The sequence below is a fragment of the Myotis daubentonii genome, chromosome 5 (assembly GCF_963259705.1).
Source record: "Myotis daubentonii chromosome 5, mMyoDau2.1, whole genome shotgun sequence".
NCBI lineage: Eukaryota > Metazoa > Chordata > Mammalia > Chiroptera > Vespertilionidae > Myotis > Myotis daubentonii.
The window spans coordinates 57,757,464-57,780,339 of record NC_081844.1 but is presented as its reverse complement, the minus strand read 5'-3'; the positions used below and the strand labels follow the sequence as shown (position 1 = coordinate 57,780,339).

Below are 22,876 nucleotides of genomic sequence, written 5' to 3'. Positions count from 1 at the left end.
TCAGGTGAAGATTAACAAAAATATTAATAGTCTCATATATTAAATAGAATGTTTGAAACTGGCATGAACTCTTAATACCTAGACCCAAATAAATACAGCTTACAACTACAAGACTTTCAGGTCTGAGGTAACAGCCCAGCAAACTGCTTGAGAAGCGTGTCTTTAACTCCTTCCATGTTGCTCAGATGAGCTCTCTGCGTCCCAGTTCCCTGGTTTCCCCCTTTTATTAGGATGAGCGGTTTTTGCTGATTTGTTTCCCTCAGCTGTCTTACCTGCGGCTTACTGGGTTTTCCCTCTTTAGTAATGTGGAACTCGCACTGCACATTTGCTCATTTCTGAGGAAACATAGAAAGTCCTGTTTTCCTATTTCTTGCGTCAGGGCCTGCCCCATTCGGGTCCAGCTGGGTCAAACACTACTGCATGTATCGGAAGGCGGCCAAGAAGTTCAACATGATCCCCTTTGAGCACAGATCTGGTGGGAAACTTGTAAGTATTTGATTTCACACTGTGTTCTGTGCGAGGGAGTCTTTGAGGGTGTCGCTTCAATGACGTTCATATTCACCGGTGATAAATACACTTTATTTTATTTTTTAGGATTAAAATTATTATTATTGTTTTTGTGTGTGTGGTCGTTTACTTGACTGCATGGGTATCTATGGTCAGATGTATTGTGTCTTTAAGAGAGTAGAATCCTCTCACGTCGCTGTGGTTGGAGGATAAACCTAGCACCTACCACAAGATGTCATCACAGTGTTTACACTCAGATCTGACCTGCGCACGTGTATCTGCACCCCGAAACATGATAGAGGGGATGATCTGTAATGAATTTCACTATGTTTCACTTAGACTTTCCAAGTTCTGACGTAGGGAGGCCCCACTTAGTTTGCTCTTCCCGTAGGAAGGAACGACAAAACCTCATACTGGCAAGAAAAGAGCAGCAAGCCCCCGGCACTGGCTGTGTGGGAAAGGTGATCTTCATTTGTGTGTTCAGGAGAAGCTGCAGCTCAGAGCAGTAGTCAGGGGCCTGGGGACAGAGGTCTTCCCACCAGTGCCGAACATCATTGGTAACACATTTTAAGAAAGAAGGGTTTGCTGGGTGGGCAGGCATGCTTTTGCTCATGTGACTGCAGAGCCAACCTATGGAAAAGGATAGTTCAGGTGGCTTATAATACAAACACATTTCTGTGGTAATGAAATGGACATGGAAAATCAGGTTGGTGGACAAGAGGAGGACGTGAGTATGCCACTCTCCGAGGCTGACGGGGTTAGGATGGAGCTGGAGGTGAGTCTGAGTTTCCTTCCAGAGCTAACTCAACTCCTCGGTCCTGTCTGCTGAGTGATGTCTGTTTTAGCCACCAAATAAAAAATACATTGTATCCATAGTGACCGTGACATTTTGAATATTTGTATATTTGAATGTTGAATATTATCTGGAGATCCTTAGTCTAGAAAATGTTAAAATGTTCTAGGAGTAGCCTGACTTCTCACAGTTCTTCACCGAGGACCTGCGTTCCTGCATTGCCTCTTTTTAATGCTTTTAGAGAGGATGGTTTAGGGAGGTAAACAAGTACCATAAAAAAAATTAAGAAAAGATAAATTCAGGATGTTCACTTAGGAAACAGAAAAACTGTGTAGATTGAGTGGTTCTAGTTTTAGATGACCAGGATTGCTAATCTAGGGCCCTTCGTGGACTTTTAGGTAAGTTCCAGACTGTTCTGAATTCTTTTGCGCTTTTTCTCATGTAATCTTACCACACCTCTGTCAGGTAGATATTATCCTTCCCCCTTTATGATGGGGGAACTGGGACATAGAGAATTTAAGTGACCTCCAAGTTCCCGTAGCTAGAATCAAATTTTTATAGGTCAAAATGGTCACATACTGACTATTTTATATGGTATACTATACTAGGCATTAAAAACACACTATTCTTCTTTTTGAAAGAATGCAATAAGACAGTAATACATATTCTAGCATGCGGAAAATGTTTTGTTCAAGTAGCTCTTAAAATGAGCCCTCCTGAGGTCTTACTTAATGTTGTTGTCACCAAAGAGGGTCTAGAAACCCCCAAGGAAAGGAGAAGGACAAAAATGGTTAAGATTCTAAATGGAAACTAGTTTGGAAGATAATATGTAGGATAAAGAGACTTAAAATCTTTCTCTCTCTCCCCGCTCCCATACAGGGTGCCTCCGTGTGCATATGTTTATACTGTGGTTTTTGAGAGTGTTTAAAACGATTCTTTGCAGGGGGATGGAGAGGTGTTCTTTTTGAGAGAATGTACCAAGAGGCACACAGACTCCATAGACAGAAGATTCTGTTTTGATGTAGAAGTTGCTGACAGGTAAGTGACTGGAATTATTAGACTTCTTAAAAGAACCATTTGAAAAAATGATATAAAAAAAATAAAGATAAATTGCAACTGCTATTTCCAGGATGGGAAGAGAATGTTACCTTGTTACATGTCCCGCCTGTGTGCTATTCATTGTGAGCTGTTAGTCTGGGTCCCTGCGTTTAGCTGCAGAGGGATAGGTCATTCGTGGCTGACATTTGGAGTCATTCTAAGCAGTGTTGTCACTTAAAAATAACCTCGGCCCCTGGCTGGTTTGGCTCAGTGGATAGAGTGATGGCCTGTGGACTGAAGGGCCCCGGGTTCGATTCTGGTCAAGGGCACATGCATGGGTTGCAGGCTCGATCCCCAGTAGGGGGCGTGCTGGAGGCAACCGGTCAATGATTCTCATCATTGATGTTTCTCTTTCTCTCTCCCTTGCCCTTCTTCTCTGAAATCAATAAAATATATATATATATATATATATATATATATATATATATATATATATATATATATATAACCTTGGCCTTTCATTGTTGATCCGTGCTGAAGATGTGACACTAAAGGAATAATGGGGGAAAGTAAGGAATATATGGGTGGCGAAGCTAAAAAGAGGTGCTGGTGACTTCACACAGAACAGTGTTCGTCGTTGTGTGTGGGAATTTTCACTGTCTTTGCTCTTTATGTGAGGGAGGGTCTTAGGATATTCTGTTAAAAGATTACTGTATTTTTCTTATGGTAGGACTTTCTGTTGTTTACTTATAAAAGAATCTTTGCCAGAGAGAAGGAAGGAAGAGAAAGGAAAAAGTTCACCTGTTCATATTACTTCGTGTCTGGCATTTATTTCTGTGTCCTCCGGGGGCACCGAGGGACTTCGTGGTCCTGGGTTTTACTTTGTTTTGTTTCCAAGGCGGACAGTATGGTGGCTCGCGGCAAGCCCTGGTTTTGGAAACAGTGGTGTTCAGATAGGGCCGTGGCATATTTGTATCATAAAAGTTTTACATATGAGTCTTTTTTTTGTTTTGTTTTTTTTGTTTTTTAAGTAAAAGTTCATTTCATGTCAGGACCTAAGAATACAAAAATAACTCATGCTTCCTCTTCCTTTAGATGATACAACTAAATCTGTGGGGTTGGTGCAGAGAGGGGAAATCTGTGCTTCACTTTCTAATAAATGAACTGAGAACAGATAGATAAAGATGTGCCCTTAAGCACCAGGATACAGTTGGCACTACCATGAAAAGGGTAGGCAGCTTAGTAAGTATTTTGCCAGGATTGATTTAAAAAAGTGAAGGAGAATGAGCAAAAGAAGTTACATTTCAAGCCAGTAAGGACTGGTTCAAAACTTCAAGAAGAGATTCCAGCTGCGTAATCCAACTCCTGTGTGCAAACACCCACAGTGACGCGTGCTGCGCCCTTTCTAAGTTCCAGACAGTGTTCTGAGTCCTTCTGTGCCTTTTCTCATTGAATCGGGTAGATATTATCCTTCCCCTTGATGGTGGGGACCTTGGACATAGAGAACTTAGTTGACCTCCCAAGGTCACGGAGCTAGGAAGAGTGGAGACACTCGGCATTCTGCCTCCAAGCCAAGCCCTTAACCACTGTGCCCCAGGCCCGAGTTTTACTTTGTAATCCTGACGTGTCCTACATAATTGAGGAAGTTGAGTCAGCAGTGACACCAAGTAGAAAATGTGTTGCAGGAGGTTAATCTGATTTGTTTTAAAAACAGGCTCCTTCTAGTTCTTCATATATATTGCTCTAATACAATTTATATTACTTTTGCTTAGCTCTATATCTTCTCTAAAACCTTGATCACACCAAGTGCTCTTCATCAGCCACGATCCTGATGATGACTGTGACCTCTTCACCCCCTCACAAAGATTGAGTTGGGCTCGTATGGAGTTATTTTTATCTGGAGAAGATAATACCTTGTAAGGAGACTCTTGGAAGACCTTAGAATTGATTTATCCTAGTGGTTCAAACTGGTTAATAAGGAGTCCTCTTTTCAAATAAAATTTTGTGTGTATATAAAACAGGAAAAATCTGGCAAAGGCAGGGCCTGTGCTTGGAGGTCTCTACTCTACTTCTGGGGCTTTGAAGGCATATTTAATGAAAAGTTTGAACGAAGTAGGCTCTTTTCTTGACTCTTACCTTGATTCCTGGCCGGTGGACTACTGGGAAGTATAGGTAATTTGTCCCTTGTCTATTAGATCATGAATTCCATGTGGGTGGATACCCCATCTCAGTATCATTTGGTACTGGAGAACCAAATGCAATGCTTTTGGTATGGCGGGCATTCACCAAATTTGTTCCGGATTAAATGACATTGAATTGTTGCTTAGAAGATAGAATTGGGATTAGATTCAGTCAGGCAACTGTCAGTCAACCATCCTTTTCTTCTGGACCAGATGCAGAACCGAGCTCCACTGTGTTCATTCTGCTTAAAGGAAGTGAGCGTAACCCATTTCCGAGCATGTGAGGCTTGTGAATGGGTTTCTGATGGGATTTGTACAGAGTTCTTACTGGGCACCTTCATATAGCAATTTCACAGTTGATTGCACATGTTTACTCTAAATATATTGTGTCTTCTCTTCTGGTATTAATTTTTGCTGCTTTTTATTCCTTGTGCTGGAAAAGAAGTCAGTAACATAGGCTTGGGTGGGGAATCTTTTTTTCTGCCAAGGGCCATTTGGATATTTATAACACCGTTCGAGGGCCATGCAAAATGATCAGCTTAAAACTTAGCCTGCCATATTTGGTCAAACGTTTACTTAACTCACCCCTAATGCCTCGGCAGGGCCAGACCAAATGATTTCGCGGCCATATACGGCTCGAGGGCTAGACGTTTTCCACCCCTGCAATAAGCGAGACTTCATAAACCTCAGCATGGAGCCTGGGCTTGCTTTGGTGTGTGTGCATGTAAATACAGAGCTTTCCCTCAGTTGTTGCATGAGTTCAGATCCGATTTGATTCCATGTAACAGAAAAACTCAAGTAAGGTGGCTTACACCGGGTGAAAGTTGATTGTTTTCTCGTGTTCAGGAAGACTAGACAGGTGGTCAGGCAGTGGCTGATAAGCTGCCCCCTGTTGTGCATGGTTTGCCTTCCTACTCATGTCAGGCCCAAGGTGCCTGCTCCCGTTGATCACGTGGCATTGTCTTTTGTTGTAGGAACACGTTCTGGTGGTTACACGCCACTTTTGCTCACATTCCATTGGGCTACATGGGCTTGTATCATTACACCTAGTTGCAAGGGTGGTTCAGAAATTGTGATCTTTTGTTCAGGCATCCATATGCTGTTCTAATAGTTGGAGAATCTACTACTGAGAATGAAAGAAGAGTGGCTGGTGTGTGCCTGCGTCTGTCTGTGTGTCCAATTAACCGTTGCTGCTTTCATTATCAATGGTTAGATGGATGTGTACTTCATTTTCCTCCCCTAAATTCACTAAAAGATTACTTTGACTATTTCAGCTAAAATAGTGTTTTTAACCACACATGTGCTTTAAAAAAATGAAAAGATAAACCCACAGATTAGGAGAAAACACTTACAAATTATATATCTCATAAGGCACTTGTATCCAGAATATATAAAGAACTCTAGTAACTCAATTATAAAAAGACAAATAGCCCAATTAAAAATCGGAAGAAGATATGAGTTAGACAATTTTTTAAAGAAAGTATATGTGGCCAATAAGTACATGAAATGATGCTTAACATCATTAGCCATCAGGAAAGTGCAAATCAACCACAATAAGATACCACTTCCCACCCACTCGGAGGGCTATTGTGAAAAAGTCAGATAATAAGTATTGGTGAGTGAGGCTGTGGAGAAATTAGAACTCTCATACACTGATGGTGGGAATTTGAAATGATGTAACTGTTTTGGAAAACAGTTTGGCAGTTCTTCAAAAAGTTAAGCATAAAGTCAACCTATGACAGCCGTGGGCAAACTACGGCCCGTGGGCCGGATCCGGCCCGTTTGAAATGAATAAAACTAAAAAAAAAAAAGACCGTACCCTTTTATGTAATGATGTTTACTTTGAATTTATATTAGTTCACACAAACACTCCATCCATGCTTTTGTTCCGACTCTCCGGTCCAGTTTAAGAACCCATTGTGGCCCTCGAGTCAAAAAGTTTGCCCACTCCTGCCCTATGACCTAGAAATTCTTCTAGCTGTATATGCAAAAAAAAAAAAAAAAAAAAAAAAAAAATGAAAACCTATTTCTACATAAAAACCAGCACATGAATGTTCCTAGCAGCATTATTCATACTAGCCAAAAAAGTAGAAATGACTCAGGTGTCTACCAACTGATGAATGGATAGATAAGATCTGTACAATCAAGTAAGACCTGTGATAAAAAGGAATGAAGAACTGACATGTGCTGCAATGTGGATGATCCTTGAAAACAGTACGCCAAGTGAAATAAACGCATCACAGAGACCACATATGTATGATTTCATTTGTATGAAACATCCAGAGCAGGCAAATCTATGTAGCCAGAAAGTAGATTAGTGGCTGCCTAGGGCCAGGGGGCTTGGAGGGAAGTGGAGAGTGACAGCTAATGAATGTGGGTTTGTTTTAGGGGGGAGGGATGATGAAAACATTTGAACATTGATTTTGATGTTGGTTATACAACTGAGTGAATATTTTTAACAAGCCATTGAATTGTATATTCGAAGTAGTTAAAATGCATGGTGTGAATGATATCTCCATAAAAATTAAATGAAAGGGAACACAGCTACAAACGAATACTTACCATAACTAAAACAAGATTCTTAAAAATGACTATAAACATTGACTCCAGGCCAGCCACACTTCAAATACCTGGGGCTGTGAACAGCCATGTCACTCACTGCAGGCTGTAGAGGAGTGCTGTGTGGAGCTGTTTTCCCCGTGGCAAGCTGTAGTCTTTCAGAGAGGCTGCTGTCTTCTCTGAAGGGTGAAACCTTGGCCCCCCCACCCCACCGCTACTCCCACCTCTAACAATTGTGTTATATAATGTGCTTTTAACTTGATTGGCAAGCTTGCCACATGTCCCATTGTGCTGTGACCCCCACACATTTGCCTGATAAATAATTATCATTCTTTTGAAATTCTCCCACACATCATATTCAGGCACTGCTGAAAGAAAATGTGCTGCTTCCCATTTCACTCTCATTAATCTGACATTTCAAATATTATATTTTTGTTTGATTTTGCCCTGTTCCTAGTATCTCGCTCTTGGAAGGATGGCAAGATACTTTTTACTTTTGTAATTCACCCCTTTATATTTTAACGAAAATGGTGGGAGGATGAAGTCTCCTGTGTATTTGAAGCATTGTGCGTTTTAGAATGCTTTTATACCAGTGACTTTATTTATCATCTGTGTGCATGAAAGTGTACTGTTTGTCACTTTGAAAGGGTGAGTTAAGAATGTGTTGCTTCCAGAAACCCATGCAAGTGGACTGAATAATAAGAATGTTACTGTAGCCCTGGCTGGCTTGGCTGCATGGATAGAGCATGGGCCTGTGGACTTGGGGGTCCTAAGTTGGATTCCGGTCAAGGGCACATGCCTGGGTTGCAGGCTTAATCCCAAGCGGAGGGCATGCTGGAGGCAGCCAATCAATGATTCTCTCTCATCATTGATGGTTCTATCTCTTTCTCCCTCTCTCTTCCTTTCTGAAATCAATAAAAGTATATTTAAAAAATATTACTGTCTGTCGCATATTAGCTGTAGTAGTATTTGTAAGTGTTTTATAGTGCATGGCATTTAGGCACCTAAACAGTTGTTCACTGTGATTGGCACTGCGGATGCAAGACTAAACCAGACACTAAAAGGTCTGATCTTGGAGAACTTACAGACCAGGAGGGTTTACAAACAAATAGTAGTTCAGAAATCTGCTTAAGGTACTTTGGGAGCTCAGAAGCAATTGGGAATAGGGTTGGCTGGGAAAACTTTACTAGAAAAATGGATCGTTAAATTGAATTTTGAAGATTTAGTATGTGTTTGGAAGCTCAGTGGAACTGAGGCCCAAGGCAAAAGGAATTATAGAAGTCTTGAGAAAATATGTTGAGAAAATTCTTTAAGTCAGAGGTTCTCAACTGTGAGCGATTTCTGTCTGGGAACCTTTCTTTTCCTTTTTATTGCATGTATTGGGGTGACACTGGTTAACAAAATTTTACAGATTGTCACAGCTGGGGTGGGGAGGGACTGGGCAGGCCATGGGTGCTGACATCTCGTGGATGGAGGCCGCAGTGCTGCTAAATATTTAGCACAGGAGGGGCCCCTACAACAAAGGGTCATGTGGTCCCAGATGTTAGTAGTGTTGCTGTTGGGAAGCCCTGCTTTTAATGCATTTAGGACCAACATCTCCAACAAATGGGGGTGGAAGCAAATGGAACTGTACAGTTTTCTTTTACATGAATATATTTATGAGGAGCATATTTTAATTAAAAAAAAAAAGTGTAACAGTAGCTTAGTTAGTTATAGTTCAGGGGGTGATTTAAAGCCAGAATGGGAAGGGCGGTGTGTGGCTTTGTCCTGTCAGGAATGCTGCATCCTCCAAGAACTCTGAGATGTTAGGTGGAGAGAATACGAAAGGAAGTTATTTTTTTAAAGAATTTAGATGGGATTGGTAGAACATGGAACAAATAGAATTAGAAACAGCATCTCATGTATATAGGCTTCTGTGTTTTTCAGAAGGGTAAGAATTTGCCCTATAAATGATGATGTTGGTAGTGGATACTGAAGGCCACATTTTATATTGCTTCCAATATTTAAGTAGAATATAAATTGACATTAGTATGAATTTGTTGTTAAAATGCATGCTGGAGGACATTGGAGTCTGGGTCATGGAAAAGTTTTTAGCTTTTGAATAAAGCTCTAATAAATAATTGTGGACATGTGTTTTCATTTCTCTTGGATAAATACTGTGGAGTGGGATTTCTGGGTCTATGGGGTGTGTGTGTGTGTGTGTGTGTGTGTGTGTGTGTGTGTGTGTGTACATATAAGTATGTATATATTTGTGTATTAGTATAGGTATGTATGTGTGTATATTTATATCTATATGTTTGACTTTTTAGGAATTTGACAGTTTTCTAAAGTAGTTTTATTTTCTCACCAGCAATGTATGAGAGTTCCAGTTTTCCAACCTCATACCAAGTTTTCATTACGTATTCTTTCCCATTTTAGCAATTCATGGCTAGTTTGTTGACCACACCTTTTCATGTGCTTCCTGGACATTTCTATTTCTTCCATTGTGAGGTGTCTATTCAAATATTTTGCTCATTAAAAAAATTATGTTGTTGGTCTTTTTATTATATTATAAGTAACCTGGATACAAATGTTTTATCAAATATATCAATTGTGAACATTTTCTCAGATGGGTGGTTTTCCTGTTCATTTTCTTCATAGTGTCTTTTGATGAGCAGAATAGTCTAATTTGGCTGAAATGGAATTGATCAGTTTTTTAAAACTTTATTGGTAGAACTGTTTGCTCTAAGAAATCTTTTCTTCCCAGGGTTGCAAAGATATTTCTCCATATTTTCTTAGAAAAGCTTTTTCATTAGCCTATGACTCATGAAAATTTTGAGGAGGATGTGTGGTATGATCTGTGGAGGTCGAGTGTTACTTATTTTTTCTTACACAGATATTCAGTATCTCTAACACCATTTGTTGAAAAGGGCTTTTTGTCATTGAATTATTTTGGCACTTTTGTCCCAAATTATCTGTGTATGTGTAGGTCTGTTTCTGTTAATAGATTCTCTATTCTGGTCAGAGATCTATTGCTCTGTCCTTTTGTCAGTTCCACACTGTCATTATTACTGTGGCTTTAGAGTAAGTCTTGAAGCCGAGTTGTGTGACTCTTCTGGTCTTTTTCAAAATAATTTTGGCAATTCTATATTCTTTGTGTTCCCATTTAAATTTCATAATCAGTTTATTTCCACAAAATAGCTACAGGCCAATACTATCAATGGTGGAACATTGATAATTCATGAGTTTGCCTTTTCATGTATATAGTCTTTAATTTCTCTCAGTAATTGTTTTCAATACAGGGTTCATGGATATCTTTTGTTAAATTTCCCTAAGTATTTTATGTTTCCAGATGTTATTTTGAAAGGTAGGTGTTTTAGATTTCATTTTTCAAAATACTCTGGATACATGGAAATGCAGTTGGTTTTTGTGTCCTACAATATTGCTACGTTCATTTACTTGTTTTTTTTCTATGTAGTTTCTTCAGGATTATTTTATGTACACAGTGGTATCATATGTGAATAAAGGCAGCTTTCTCTTCATTCTGTATGTCTTTTTATTTCCTTTTTTGGTCTAATTGTATTGTTTTGTAATGTTTTTGTGTGGATTTGATATCAGGCTTATGGTGGCTTCAGAAGACATGGGAAGTTTTCAGTTTTGCTCTGTTATTTGAACGTGTCTGTGTAATATTGGAATTATTTCTTTCTTAAATTTTTGTGAGAATTTACCAGTGAAGCCATGATGGGCTGAATTTGTGTGTGGGGGCACGCTTGTGTGTGTGTGTGTGTGTGTGTGTGTGTGTGTGAAGTTTAAAAATTACAAGTTCAGTTTATTTAGTGGGTAAAGGATCATTCAAATTTTCTATTTTTCTTTTGTTAGTTCTGATAATCTGTGGTTTTTGAAAGGATTTGTTTATTTCTGCTAAGCTGTTGACCTACTGGCATACATTTCTTCATAATGGCCACGTATTTTCATATCTATAAGACCTATAATAGTAACTTTTTTTTCAAGCTTGATACTGGAGATTAAAAAAATTCTTGGTGAGTCTTGCCTAGGTTTTCAATGTTGATATTTATTTCAGATACATCATAATGTCCATTTTATATTTCATTGGTTTCTGCTTTTATCTTTATTTAGTTTTATTAGCTTTGGATTTTGTTTTTCATTTAATCACTTCTTAAGATGGAAGGATTGATTTTCCATGTTATTGTTGAATATAGACTTTTTAAACATATACATTTCTAAGGACTGCTTAACTTGCATCCCACAGATTTGATGTTTGGTGTTTTCATTGTACTTTTAAAAATTTTTTTCCTGTGATTTAGGGCATAGGTATTGAATTACAACTCAGGTGTTACTTAAAATATGTTTTAAATTTTTCAAATGGTTGGGGATTTTCTACATGTAATATTGTCATTGCTTTTCTACAACATCCTCTGTGTTTTATCAGTACATTGAAGTTTACTAGACTTGTTTCATTACCCCAAATGTGGTCTATTTAGTAAATGATCCTAGTGTACTTGAGACCAATGAGTTTTCTGCTGTTGTTGGATGTAGTGTTCTCTAAATGTCAGCTTTATCAAGTAGGTTGATAGTGTTGCTTAAATATTCTGTATTGTTTTGATTTCTGATATTACTCTATCAATTGCTAAACTGGGGATGCAAGAATCTCTAACTATGGTTAGGACTTGTCTTTTTCCCTTTAGTTTTGTCAATTTTTATTTACTGTATTGAATATTTGAGATAATGTTTTGTGCATGTCCATTTAGGATTGTTATATCTTCTTGATGATGTGACCCTTTTATCATTAGGAAATGTTTCTGCTAATAAACTTTATCTTGAAATATATCTGTTCAGTATTAATAGAGCCACATGAGCTTTCCTTTGCTTAGTGTTTACATGGCAAATCTTTTTTTAAAAAAATATATTTTATTGATTTTTTTACAGAGAGGAAGGGAGAGAGATAGAGAGTTAGAAACATCGATGAGAGAGAAGCATCGATCAGCTGCCTCCTGCACACCCCCTACTGGAGATGTGCCCACAACCAAGGTACATGCCTTTGACCGGAATCGAACCTGGGACCTTTCAGTCCACAGCCCGACGCTTTCCAGGGGTCCTCAAACTATGGTCCGCAGGCCACATGCCGCTGAAAACATTTATCCGGCTCAAAAACATTTATCTGGCCCGCCGGGTGTTTTTGCCGCTGCCGCCTGTTGCTTAGCAGCCGACTAGTTTTTTTTTAAACTATAGTCCCGCCCTCCAACGGTCTGAGGGACAGTGAACTGGCCCCCTGTTTAAGAAGTTTGAGGACCCCTGCCACTGAGCCAAACCGGTTACAGCATACATGGCAAATCTTTCACCACTTTCTTTTTGCCTGTCTTTATGTTTAAACTTTGTTGTTTATAAACAGCACATAATCGAGTCCTGCTTTTAAAAAAAATCCAGTCTTTTGATTTTTTATCAGAGTTTTAGTTCATTTATGTATAATGTAATTAATAATTTGTATGTGTTTAAGCCTACCACTGGTTTTGTTTTCTATTGGTCCTGTTTATTCTTTATTCTTCCTTTACTTTTCAGTGGCTTCAATCTTTTTAGTATTTCGTATAATCTCCTGTTTGATTTTTCATTATGCCTCTCTGTGTGTGCATTTTTACTAGTTATCCTAGAGAATGTAACATCAACTTTAAAATTATCATTGTATCTACCTTTTCATAAATAATGTAAGAACCTTATAACAGTAGACTTCTAATTTTCTCTTTTGCTTCTGTGCCCTTGTTATATTTTAATTCTGCCTACACTATGAACCCAATAATACTCTATAACTTCTAATTTATGAAATCAATAATCAGTAATCTTTTTTAAAAAAATAACATTTACTTACATATATGTATATCTACACATATATATATGAGGGGGGGTGTGTGTATGTGTGTGTGATTTTTTTTGGTCTTTTCTTTTTTATACCAACATGTTTATTATCCACTTTGATTTTTTTAATACTTTTCAGCAGAACTGAATTTTTATCTTGTGCCATTTCCCCGAAGTTCCTTAGGCTAAATTAATTTGAGCATTTCTTGTAATGCAGGACTGCTGGAGAAAAATTCTTAATGTTCTGTCTGTCAGAAACTGTCTTTATTTTGCCTTCATTTTGGATGCATATATAATTCTACAATGATAGTTTCTTTCCTCACAGCACTTCAAAGAAGTTGTACCATTTTTTCTCAGGCCTCCATTTCCCCCCCCCATGGCTAGTCATCCATCTTTCTTATTGTTCCCCTATATGCTGTCTTTTGCTTTTGCTGCTTTCAAGATTTTCTTTTTATGATGTGCCTAAATGTGGTTTTCTTTGTTTTATCCTGCTTGGGGCTCATTGAAATTCTTGGTATGTGAATTGATATTTCCTATCAGTTTTGGAAAACCTTAGCCATTATCTCTTCAAATCGTTCTTCTCCATTTTTTCTTTCTGCACATTCTAGGATTCTGATTGCATCATGTTAGGCTATTTGATATTGTTTCAGAGAGTCCTTCAGGATTTTAATTGATGGAAGTGACTGAGTGACAAGATGGTGAGGCTGATGCCACTGGAAGAGAATTTTTATTACTTAGTTTCTGAGAGAATAAGCCAGGTCACGCCATAAAGATCCATGTGTGGAAACATCAGGTTTGGGTCAGGAATCAAGATTGGCTAATTTGAATAATATTGGTGAGCACTGGGCTATAGGGTTGGTTTTTGATTGTCTGGTACCTGGCCCTGGGGTGATGTAGGGCAGGGGAAATATTGGGCTGGTGGGAATTCAGTAAAAGGATTGGTTGGTTTGCATATGAAAGGTGTCCTCCTGAAGTCTTCATCATTATTTTATTTTCTATTCTTGCATATCTATTTGTCTCTTTTTAATAGTTTCCAATTCTTTGCTGAAATTCTCTTCAGTTTATGCACGCTGGCCACCTTTTTAGGTTTCTGTCCAATCTCTCCAGTCCCATATCTGGGTTATTTCTAGGTATGGTTCTCTTGACTTAACTACTCCCTCTTTTGACATTGGGTTACATTTTCTTGCTTCCTTCCTTGCCTTGTATTTTTTTTTGGGGGGGGCGGCTGTTGAATGCCAGATATTGTGTGTAAGAGCTGTAGAGATTAAAGTAATATTTATACCTGATAAAGAACTTGTCCATTTTTCCATCAGGCTACTAATGTGCAAGGCTGTCACTTCAGTTGGCATGAGCTGACTAATAGCTTTTCTGCCTAGTATTCTTTTGCAATATTAAGAATTTTCTGGTAGAATCTCCTTATGTCTGCATAAAACTGAACAGAGAGAGATCGACCTTTGGTCCTGAGAACCAAAATGTGAAGGAAACAGACCAAATAGTTAACTGTGTGGTCTTGGAAGTGGAATTAGGATGGGGGTAAAAGTGACTTTCTGGTTTTGTAACAATAAATATGTATTTCTTTCATAAATAAAAATTTAATCATTGCTACCACTTCACACCCATTAGGATGCTTTTTCCACACCACACAGTTCTCCAATTCTCTGCAGAGACCAACTGAACGTCCTACAACTGAACTCATTCTGACAATAACCAGTCAGCACAGATCCCACCAATTAGGGGCCCAGTCCCATAAGCCTGCCCTCTCCCAATTTGGGTGCCATTTACAAGTCCAGGTCGACACTTGTGCTTTTGGCTGACTGGTTATAAATTGAGGGTTACCGTGATCCTCTCAGGTTCAATAGTAAGTTGGGCCCTGGCAAGTGTTCTCAGTGGTTAGAACATTGGCCAGTCTACCGAAGGGTCTCGGGTTCCATTCCTGGTCAAGGGCACGTGCCTGGGTTAAAGGTTTGATCCCCGGCCCTCGTCAGGGCTTGTGTGGGAGGCAGCCGATCGATGTGTCTCTCTCACATTAATATTTCTCTCTCAAAATCAATGGAAAAAATATCCTCAGTGAGGATTAACAAACCCCCCCCCCCAAAAAAAAATATAATATTTTGGGATCTCACAGAACTCAGGAAAATAGTTCATTTGCCATTGCCAATTTATTACAGAAGAGGATATTTAAAAATCTATACATTAACAGCCAGATAGAGAGATATATTGGACAAGGCATGGGAGGTGAGGCTTGGAGCTTCCATACTCTTTGTGAGCATACCACCCCGCTTGGAGCTTCCATACTCTTTGTGAGCATACCACCCGCCCAGCACCTCCATGTGTTCATCAATTTAGAAGCTATCCAAATCCTAGGTGTTTTTTTTTGTTTTTGTTTTTTTTTTAATAGAGGCTTCCTTGTGTAGCAGATGATTGATCAAATCATTGGCCATTGGTGATGGAGCTCATTTTCCAGCCCCTCTCCTTGCCCAAGAAGGGTAGGGGAGGATAGGGCTTAAAGTTCAAATTTTCCAATCCTATGGTTGGTTCCCCTGGCAATCAGCCCCCATCATGGGGCTATGTAGGAGCCCCCAGCCTCATCATCTCAGTAGAGTGCAAAAAGATACAGAGATTCCAAAGGTTTTTTGGAGCTGTGTGTTAGGAAATGGGATCAGAGACCATATATATTTATTATTATGTCACACCCAGCCCTTCTGCTGCTGGGTGTATGCCCAAAAGAACTGAGCACAGAGTCTTGAGAAGATCTTTGTATGCCGGTGTTAATAGCAGCCTTGTTTATAATAACCCAAAGGTGGAAGCATCCCAGGTGTCCATTGAGGGATGAATGGATGAGCGTAGGCATACAACAGAATATACAACAGAATATTTGTCAGCTTTACAAAAGAGGGAAATTCTGAAATATGCTACTCTATCGATGATGAAAATGGAGTATATTATTCCAAGTGAAATCAGCAAGTCACGAAAAGACAAAACCCTGTATGATTCCACTTATAAGTGTTACCAGAAGTAGTCAGATTCCTAGACTCAGAAAGTAGAAGGATAGTTGTCTGGCGCTGGGAGGGAAAGGGAATGGGGAGTTCTTTAATGAGTACAGAGTTTTAGTTTTAGAAAAGGAAGAGTTCTGGAGCTTAGCTGCTCAATAATGTACTCAACCCTGCTGAACTATACAGGTAACATGGTTAAGATGGTAAATTTTATGATGTGTATTTTCTCCGAATTAAAAAATTAAAAACAACAACAACAACGTAATCACCACCATGAAACATTAGAGAGTAGAAAAGGAGGTTTGTTTTCAGCAGCTGAGGGGTAACCTGATTGTTCTGTGTCTTTCAGGCCTGGCGTTGCCCTGACCATGCAGGCATTCTCAGAAGAGGAGAGGAAGCAGTGGCTGGAAGCTCTGGGTGGAAAAGAAGCTGTAAGAATAATCAGTGGTTGAGTTTTATTTCAAATCACGTAGAGTTGACTTGTGTTCGTTTTCCTGTTATTTTTATTTTATAATATTTGAAAAAAGTTCCCTGCTGAAACTGGGGCTTGGATTAATCTCAGACATGTTGAGAATTCGAGTAATTTGGCTTGAGGTGGCAGCAGCACACATGAGACTGCTGTATCATTAGTTTTTATTTTCGATGTTTTATGACTTGCCACTCTGATTTGCTCTGCTTGGGGAAGTCATCTGAATTCTCCGTATCTTCTCTCCTACCTGACAGTACTTTGGATGATGAACACAATAAAGGCTTGCAATTTATTTTGATCTCAGTGGAGGTGGGATAGTAAATATGAGGCAGGGCAGGCAGTCCTATAAGCGACTGCTGTAATTATGTTGCTTGCTTTAACAATTTGTGATTTAGCCTAATGGAATACTGTACACAGTGTTATGAAGCCTTAGTGAATGGGCCTGTGTATTTGGATTGGTTTGAGGAATAAAGTCAGGAATATAGATCCAGAGGCACAGAAATCCAGTCTGTTTGCCACGACTTTCATTTCAGTGGCCTTTGGGAATTGAGATTGGGCAGATCATGCGTTGAATTGGGGACTTGGGATCATTATAGAAACAAATCTATATAGAAATAAATCTGTTGCCAAAGGCAGTCTCATCTTGAAGACAAGTATAACCCTTCTTTAGAGTAAAGAGTCAAGTCATCCATTTGAGATACACAGATAAAGGCAAGTGTGCAGAAAGAAAATACAGTCATGCACTACAGATATGCACCACATATGCTATGGTGGTCCCACAGGATTATAATGGAGCTGAAGAATTCCCAGTGTCTACCATAGCCTTTGTGAGGTATGACTGACGTGTTTGTGCAAAGGTGCCTTAGTAAACAAACCTACTGTGCTGCCAGTAGCATTAAAGTATAGTCCCATTTACAATTACTATAGTAGGCTACAGCATCTAGGTGTTTGCTCGCACCATGATACCATCCCCTAACAATGCATTTCTCAGAACATAGCCCCTTTTGGTAAGCGGCACATAACTGTGTTCAGCTGTGTATTTATATGGCGACAGTTCAGGTACTGTGTAGTTTTTGCAGGTGCTATGTATGTCTTGCACATAATGGGGAGGCGCTAGAATTCTTAGAGGCAGCCTGGAATGATCACCTATCTATTTCAGATGTGGTTATTTACATGATGGGCCCGAGTCATCGCTTTCTGAATTAGGTAGAAACCAGGTTTTAGAAATAGTGGCACAAAAATGAGCTTCACCTTACGGATCAAAATGCAGCAATGACTTTGTCCTTTTAGAGTTGTCAGGCTGAGCATTTCATATTTGCATGGACTTTTAAGGAGTTCCCTAGGAATCGTGGTCCCTTCACCTTGTTTTTGCTCCCTCAGTGAGAGACGGAGTGGGCTCGCTGTCTACATTAGAGCAGATGATGGGAATTCTCCAATACCAGTGTACTTTTTGCAAAGCCCTAGGTGTGCCTACTGAATCATTTTTATTGGTTTGTTAAAAATACTGTTTCCCCTTTTTTCTCTCTTACCAGCTGCTCCATACTTTTAATAGAGCCATCGTCCCAAGACCAGAAGGAAGTAAGTGCTAATTTATAAAACAGACTGTTTGCCTCCCTCTTCCATGAATGTCTTTGTTTTCATTACTGATGTCAGACTGTTGCTGGGTGCTCACTCTCTGCACCCTCTCTACGCTAGCCCTCCAGGTACTATGTGTTCTACCTTATCCACTGGGGACCTGTTCAGATTTTCCTGGGCTTTTGTAACCCTCATTGATCCCATCTCTGAGCATTAAAAAAAAAATTCTTTCTCTACAGTTACTTTCTCTAAAAACCCAAAATATATTCTCTGTCAAAATTCATTTTGATATTTATTCTTATAGCCATACATGAACACATAGGAGTTTCAGGTATGCGTCTTTCAGCTTCCTCCGTTGTAAGTTCCTGTTGGTAGGAGCTGTTTATCAGGTCTCTTATTGGCCACCGCTCCCTCACCCTTGATGTCCTTTATCCTTAGAGTCTCTGCATGTGGCTCCACAAATAACATATCATGGCACCTTAGAACATACTCAGATATTCTAGGACAGTGATTTCACATGCATTGTATGTATGCACTAAAGGAAAATGAAGTACTGTTTGGCTCTGTAGTCTGGATTTTACTGAGGTAAACCAAACATATGATCAGATTTGCTAGATTCTTTATGAATTTACTTTTGATATCTTTGGAGAAATTAAGACTGCATTTCTCACATGTCCACAGTTTGGAGACATTATGTCACATAACGTACAATTTCAGAATTACCACGATGTGCATATCACTTGAGCCAAACATATGAATAAAAGACATCTTTTCTAGCCTGGCACTGGAAAGTGACAGTGTGCACGCAAGGTTGTAAATGTACTGCAGCATCTTCTTAACTTCTTTCTGCCCTCTCTCCTCCCCCTCCTCCTCCTCCTTTCCCTCCTGTCTTCCTCCCTTCCTTCCTCCTTTCCTTCTCTTTTCTTTCTGTCCTCTCTTTACCTACTTTCCCCTATCTCTCTCTTTTTTTCCTTCTCTCTTTTCTTTCTTCTTTTTTTAAATAGAGAAATGGAAACATGCCTTTAAAAAAGTTTTGCCAAGCAGAAAGAATCACTTGCATTTTCTCAGCAAACCACTGCCCGATTTTCCTCATTAAAATTATTTTGAAGCTTAGCGTAAAACCTGCAAAATTTATATTCATGGGTTGTTCATGCTATCCCCGCTGAGAGGCAAGAGTTAGCATTACTGTTCCCTAGTTCTAAATGCAGAACTAAAGTATTTACTTTCCCTGTTTTCATTTTGACACAAGAATTGTCTTTTATTAGGTGCTCAAAATATGCCAGCCTAATCCATAGGCAAGAGTCTGTATTAGAAAAAAACTAATATTATATTTTCAAAATTATCTACTACATGAATCATCTGTTCTAAATTCATTGTGAAAACAATAAAATATTAAATGCTCAGAGCATGGAATAAAATATGAAATTCTTTTTGAAGATCATGACCCAAATAATGTTTTTAAAAAGTGTTTCTTAAATATTTTCCCCTAGGTTTTAAAAAAATAGTGTGTGTTATTTCTCCAACTGTCAAGTAATTTAAAAACCTTTCCTCATATATAACTTTTTAAAACCTCCATTCGTATATAATTTTAAAAAAAGCTGTTGTTGGAACTTTGGCAAAATGTATCTTAACTATTTCCAGATAGCTTCCCCTAAAGGTTTTGTATCACTTTCTTTTCCGTTGTGTGATGTAAGTTGTATTTATTTATTAGTATAAATGTTGTTTTAAACAGTAAATTTATTGATATTGATAGTAGATGGCCTAATAGGCCATTAAGCAGTCCTCTAAATATTTGAAATTGTCATTTACATTATTTAAACAGGGAATACATGGCTTTTGGCTTTCTTTTTCTTAATAGGAAAATAAAAATTAAATTGAATTTAAATAAATTTTCTTGTTTTTGTAAGGAAGAGAAATGTAAGTAATTAATTGTGCCCTTCATGTTTTATCACTATTTCTTTTAGGTGCACAGTTGGATAAGATGGGATTCACAATTCTCAGAAAGTGCATCAGTGCAGTTGAAACACGAGGTAACGTGATTATCTGAGTCATTTTATTCATGAAAGTTGACAGGTATGTGAAATCTGAGAGACGTTTAAAATGCTCATTGCATGGTTGAGTGTCGTAAAGGGAAATACATAAAAGAATGGGCACATTCTCCATGTCAGAGATTCCGTTGTTCATTTATTGTGTCAGGATGGGGTTTTGTTTTTCATTTACATACTCCTCCCTGCACTGAAAAGGAGAATCATGGAAGAATCAGCAGTGTTGGGCTGCCAATCTTAATCACCTTTTGTTCATGCACTGTTGAGATGTTCCCATATCCGTGGTCATGTTGGCCTCCATCGGAAAAATAAGTTTCTTTGGTGTCTCATTTACATATAATAAAGTTCACTGACTTTAACAGTACAGCTTGATGGGCTTTGATAAGTGTATACAGTTGTAGAACCACTGCAATCATAGATTGCTCTCTCTCCTCAAAATCCCTTTGGGCCTCTTTGCAATCAATCTCTATTCCTTCCTTGGCCCTTGGCAATCACTGAGCTGCTTTTTTGCACTCTAGTTCTTTTTAAAAATAGCATTTTATATAAGTGGATTAATGCAGTATATCATCTTTTGAGCCTAGCTTCTTTATTTGGCTTAATGCTTTTGAAATCCACCTTGTTGGGTGTATCCTTAGCTCATTTTCTTTTTATTGCTAGGTAGACTTCCATGACATGGATGAACTGGATTTATTTATCCTTTCACATGTTGATAAATATTTGGGTTGCTTCCATCCTAAATTGAAGGGAAGCTAATCCTTTCCCCAACCAAAAGTTCACGGGCATTTCTTTACAGTCCCTGAGGAAAAACAGGGCTGTAGCACTTTGCAGCCCTTCCAGCCGACTTCAGAGAAATAATCTGGTGAAGTACTGGAATATTGAGAACTTAATTCACTTCCATGCATGTACATTCCAGGCCTACTTTGGATGACTTAGTGAGATGAAGCATTGCATTCGTGTTTTCTGTCAAAACAAGGCCTTTGTTATATACAAGCCAGGACTGCTGCCTGTGAAATTAGCGTGCGGGATATGAGCTGTTCTGTGATTTGGGGATTTGCCCATCAGTTACAAAGACCTCAGCCACAGAGAGCCTTTTCTCCCACACTCTGTTACAGTGGCCATGGGGGCTCTGACAGTTTTCCTTCATGTCCACCTCTGCTGAAGTTGAGCTGACAGATGTCTTCATTTTCCTCGTGCTTCCAGAATTTTCAGACTTCAGGAAAATACTGTGATTTTCATATCTCTCACTTCTTATTCATGTTTCTGTTTTTCCTGAGCCTCTTAAGAATCTTAATTGTATTACTTGTATATTTATTATTTTGATAATTAAATTCTTTCCCCAAAAGTTGTATTTTATACATTTTCTGAACAGATGAAAATCTGTGTAGAACTCTTTCTTATTGATATGTGTAGCTTTGGGAATCTTCTGTACATTGACTAGAACATGCAGGGTGGGGCAAGAGTAGGTTTACCATTGTTTGTGTAGAAAATAATGTACTAATTAATGATAATACAAGAATAAACTCTGTGTTTTGTGTATTCACAACTGTAAACCTACTCTTGCCCCACCCTGTATTTATTAGAACCTATATATATATACATATGGAATGTATTTTTATTATAAATATATTAAGTTGTTGGATTTTTTCTCTTTTTTAATCCTCACCCGAGGATATTTTCCCATTGCTTGTTTTAGAGAGAGTAAAGTGAGGGAGGGAAGGAGCGAGGGAGGAGAAAGAGAGGGAAACATCGATGTGAGAGAGATACATCAATTGGTTGCCTCCCAAACAAGCTCTGATAGGAGCTGGGGATTGAACCTGCAACCCAGGTACTTGCCCTTGGCCAGGAATCAAGCCCGAGACCCTTCAGTTTCCAGGCCAGTGCTCTAACCACTGAGGAAGCCGGCCAGGGCTGGATGTTTTTAACAGAAGAATGAATCTACACTTTTTAAGTTAGGTTTTCCCATTTAAATATTAAAAAAACACATTTTTTTTCAAATCTTTTGTTCTCTAAGGGCTTCCATTATTAAAGCCTTTTGTTTTTAATGCATAAATAGACTAAAAATAGAGTTAAAGAATCAACTGTCAGATGATATTATTAAAAACTATAGGCCTGGTGCACAAAAATTTGTGCACTCAGGGGGGTCCCTCAGCCCGGCCTATGCCCTCTTGCAGTCTGGGACCCCTCGGAGGATGTCCACCTGCTGGCTTAGTCCCACTCCCTGGGGGGGGATCGGGCCCAAGCTGGCAGTCAGACATCCCTCTGGCAGCCCGGCAGCCTTCAGGGGATGTCCACTTGCCAGCGGGGAGCAGACCTAAGCTGCAGTCGGACATCCTTAGTGCTGCTGAGGAGGCGGGAGAGGCTCCTGCCACCACTGCTGTGCTGGCAGCCATCAGCCTGGCTTGTGGCTAAGCAGAGCTCCCCCTGTGGGAGTGCCCTGACCACCAGGGGACAGCTCCTGCATTGAGCGTCTGCCTCCTGGTGGTCAGTGTGTGTCATAGTGACCAGTCATTCCCAGTCATTCTGCTGTTAGGGTTAATTTGCATATTACACTTTTATTATATAGGATTGAGGCCTGGTGCATGGGTGGGGGCTGGCTGGTTTGCCCTGAAGGGTGTCCCTGATCAGGGTGGGGGTCCCGCTGGGGTGCCTGGCCAGCCTGGGTGAGGGGCTGATGGATGTTTTCAGGCTGGTCACACCCCCTTCAGGGTGAGGGTCCCCACTGGGGTGCCTGGCCAGCATGGGTGAGGGTCTGATGGCTGTTTTCAGGCTGGCCACACCCCCTTTAGGGTGGGGGCCCCCCCTGGGGTGCCTGGCCAGTCTGGGTGAGGGGCTGATGGCTGTTTTCAGGCTGGCCACACCCCCTTTAGGGT

The 22,876-nt window shown here is 39.5% G+C and overlaps 1 protein-coding gene across 3 annotated transcripts in view; it reads left to right on the top strand.

Annotated features, from left to right (window-relative positions):
* The window catches only part of ARHGAP10 (Rho GTPase activating protein 10), a 262,224-nt gene that overhangs the window by 120,997 nt on the left and 118,351 nt on the right, over nt 1-22,876 (top strand). For all 3 annotated transcript variants that reach the window (XM_059697888.1, XM_059697887.1, XM_059697886.1), the window contains 5 exons: nt 380-486; nt 2,244-2,338; nt 16,267-16,348; nt 17,919-17,964; nt 19,926-19,991. In XM_059697888.1, the coding sequence (XP_059553871.1) occupies nt 380-486; nt 2,244-2,338; nt 16,267-16,348; nt 17,919-17,964; nt 19,926-19,991 (396 nt within the window). The remainder of the gene's footprint in view (nt 1-379; nt 487-2,243; nt 2,339-16,266; nt 16,349-17,918; nt 17,965-19,925; nt 19,992-22,876) is intronic.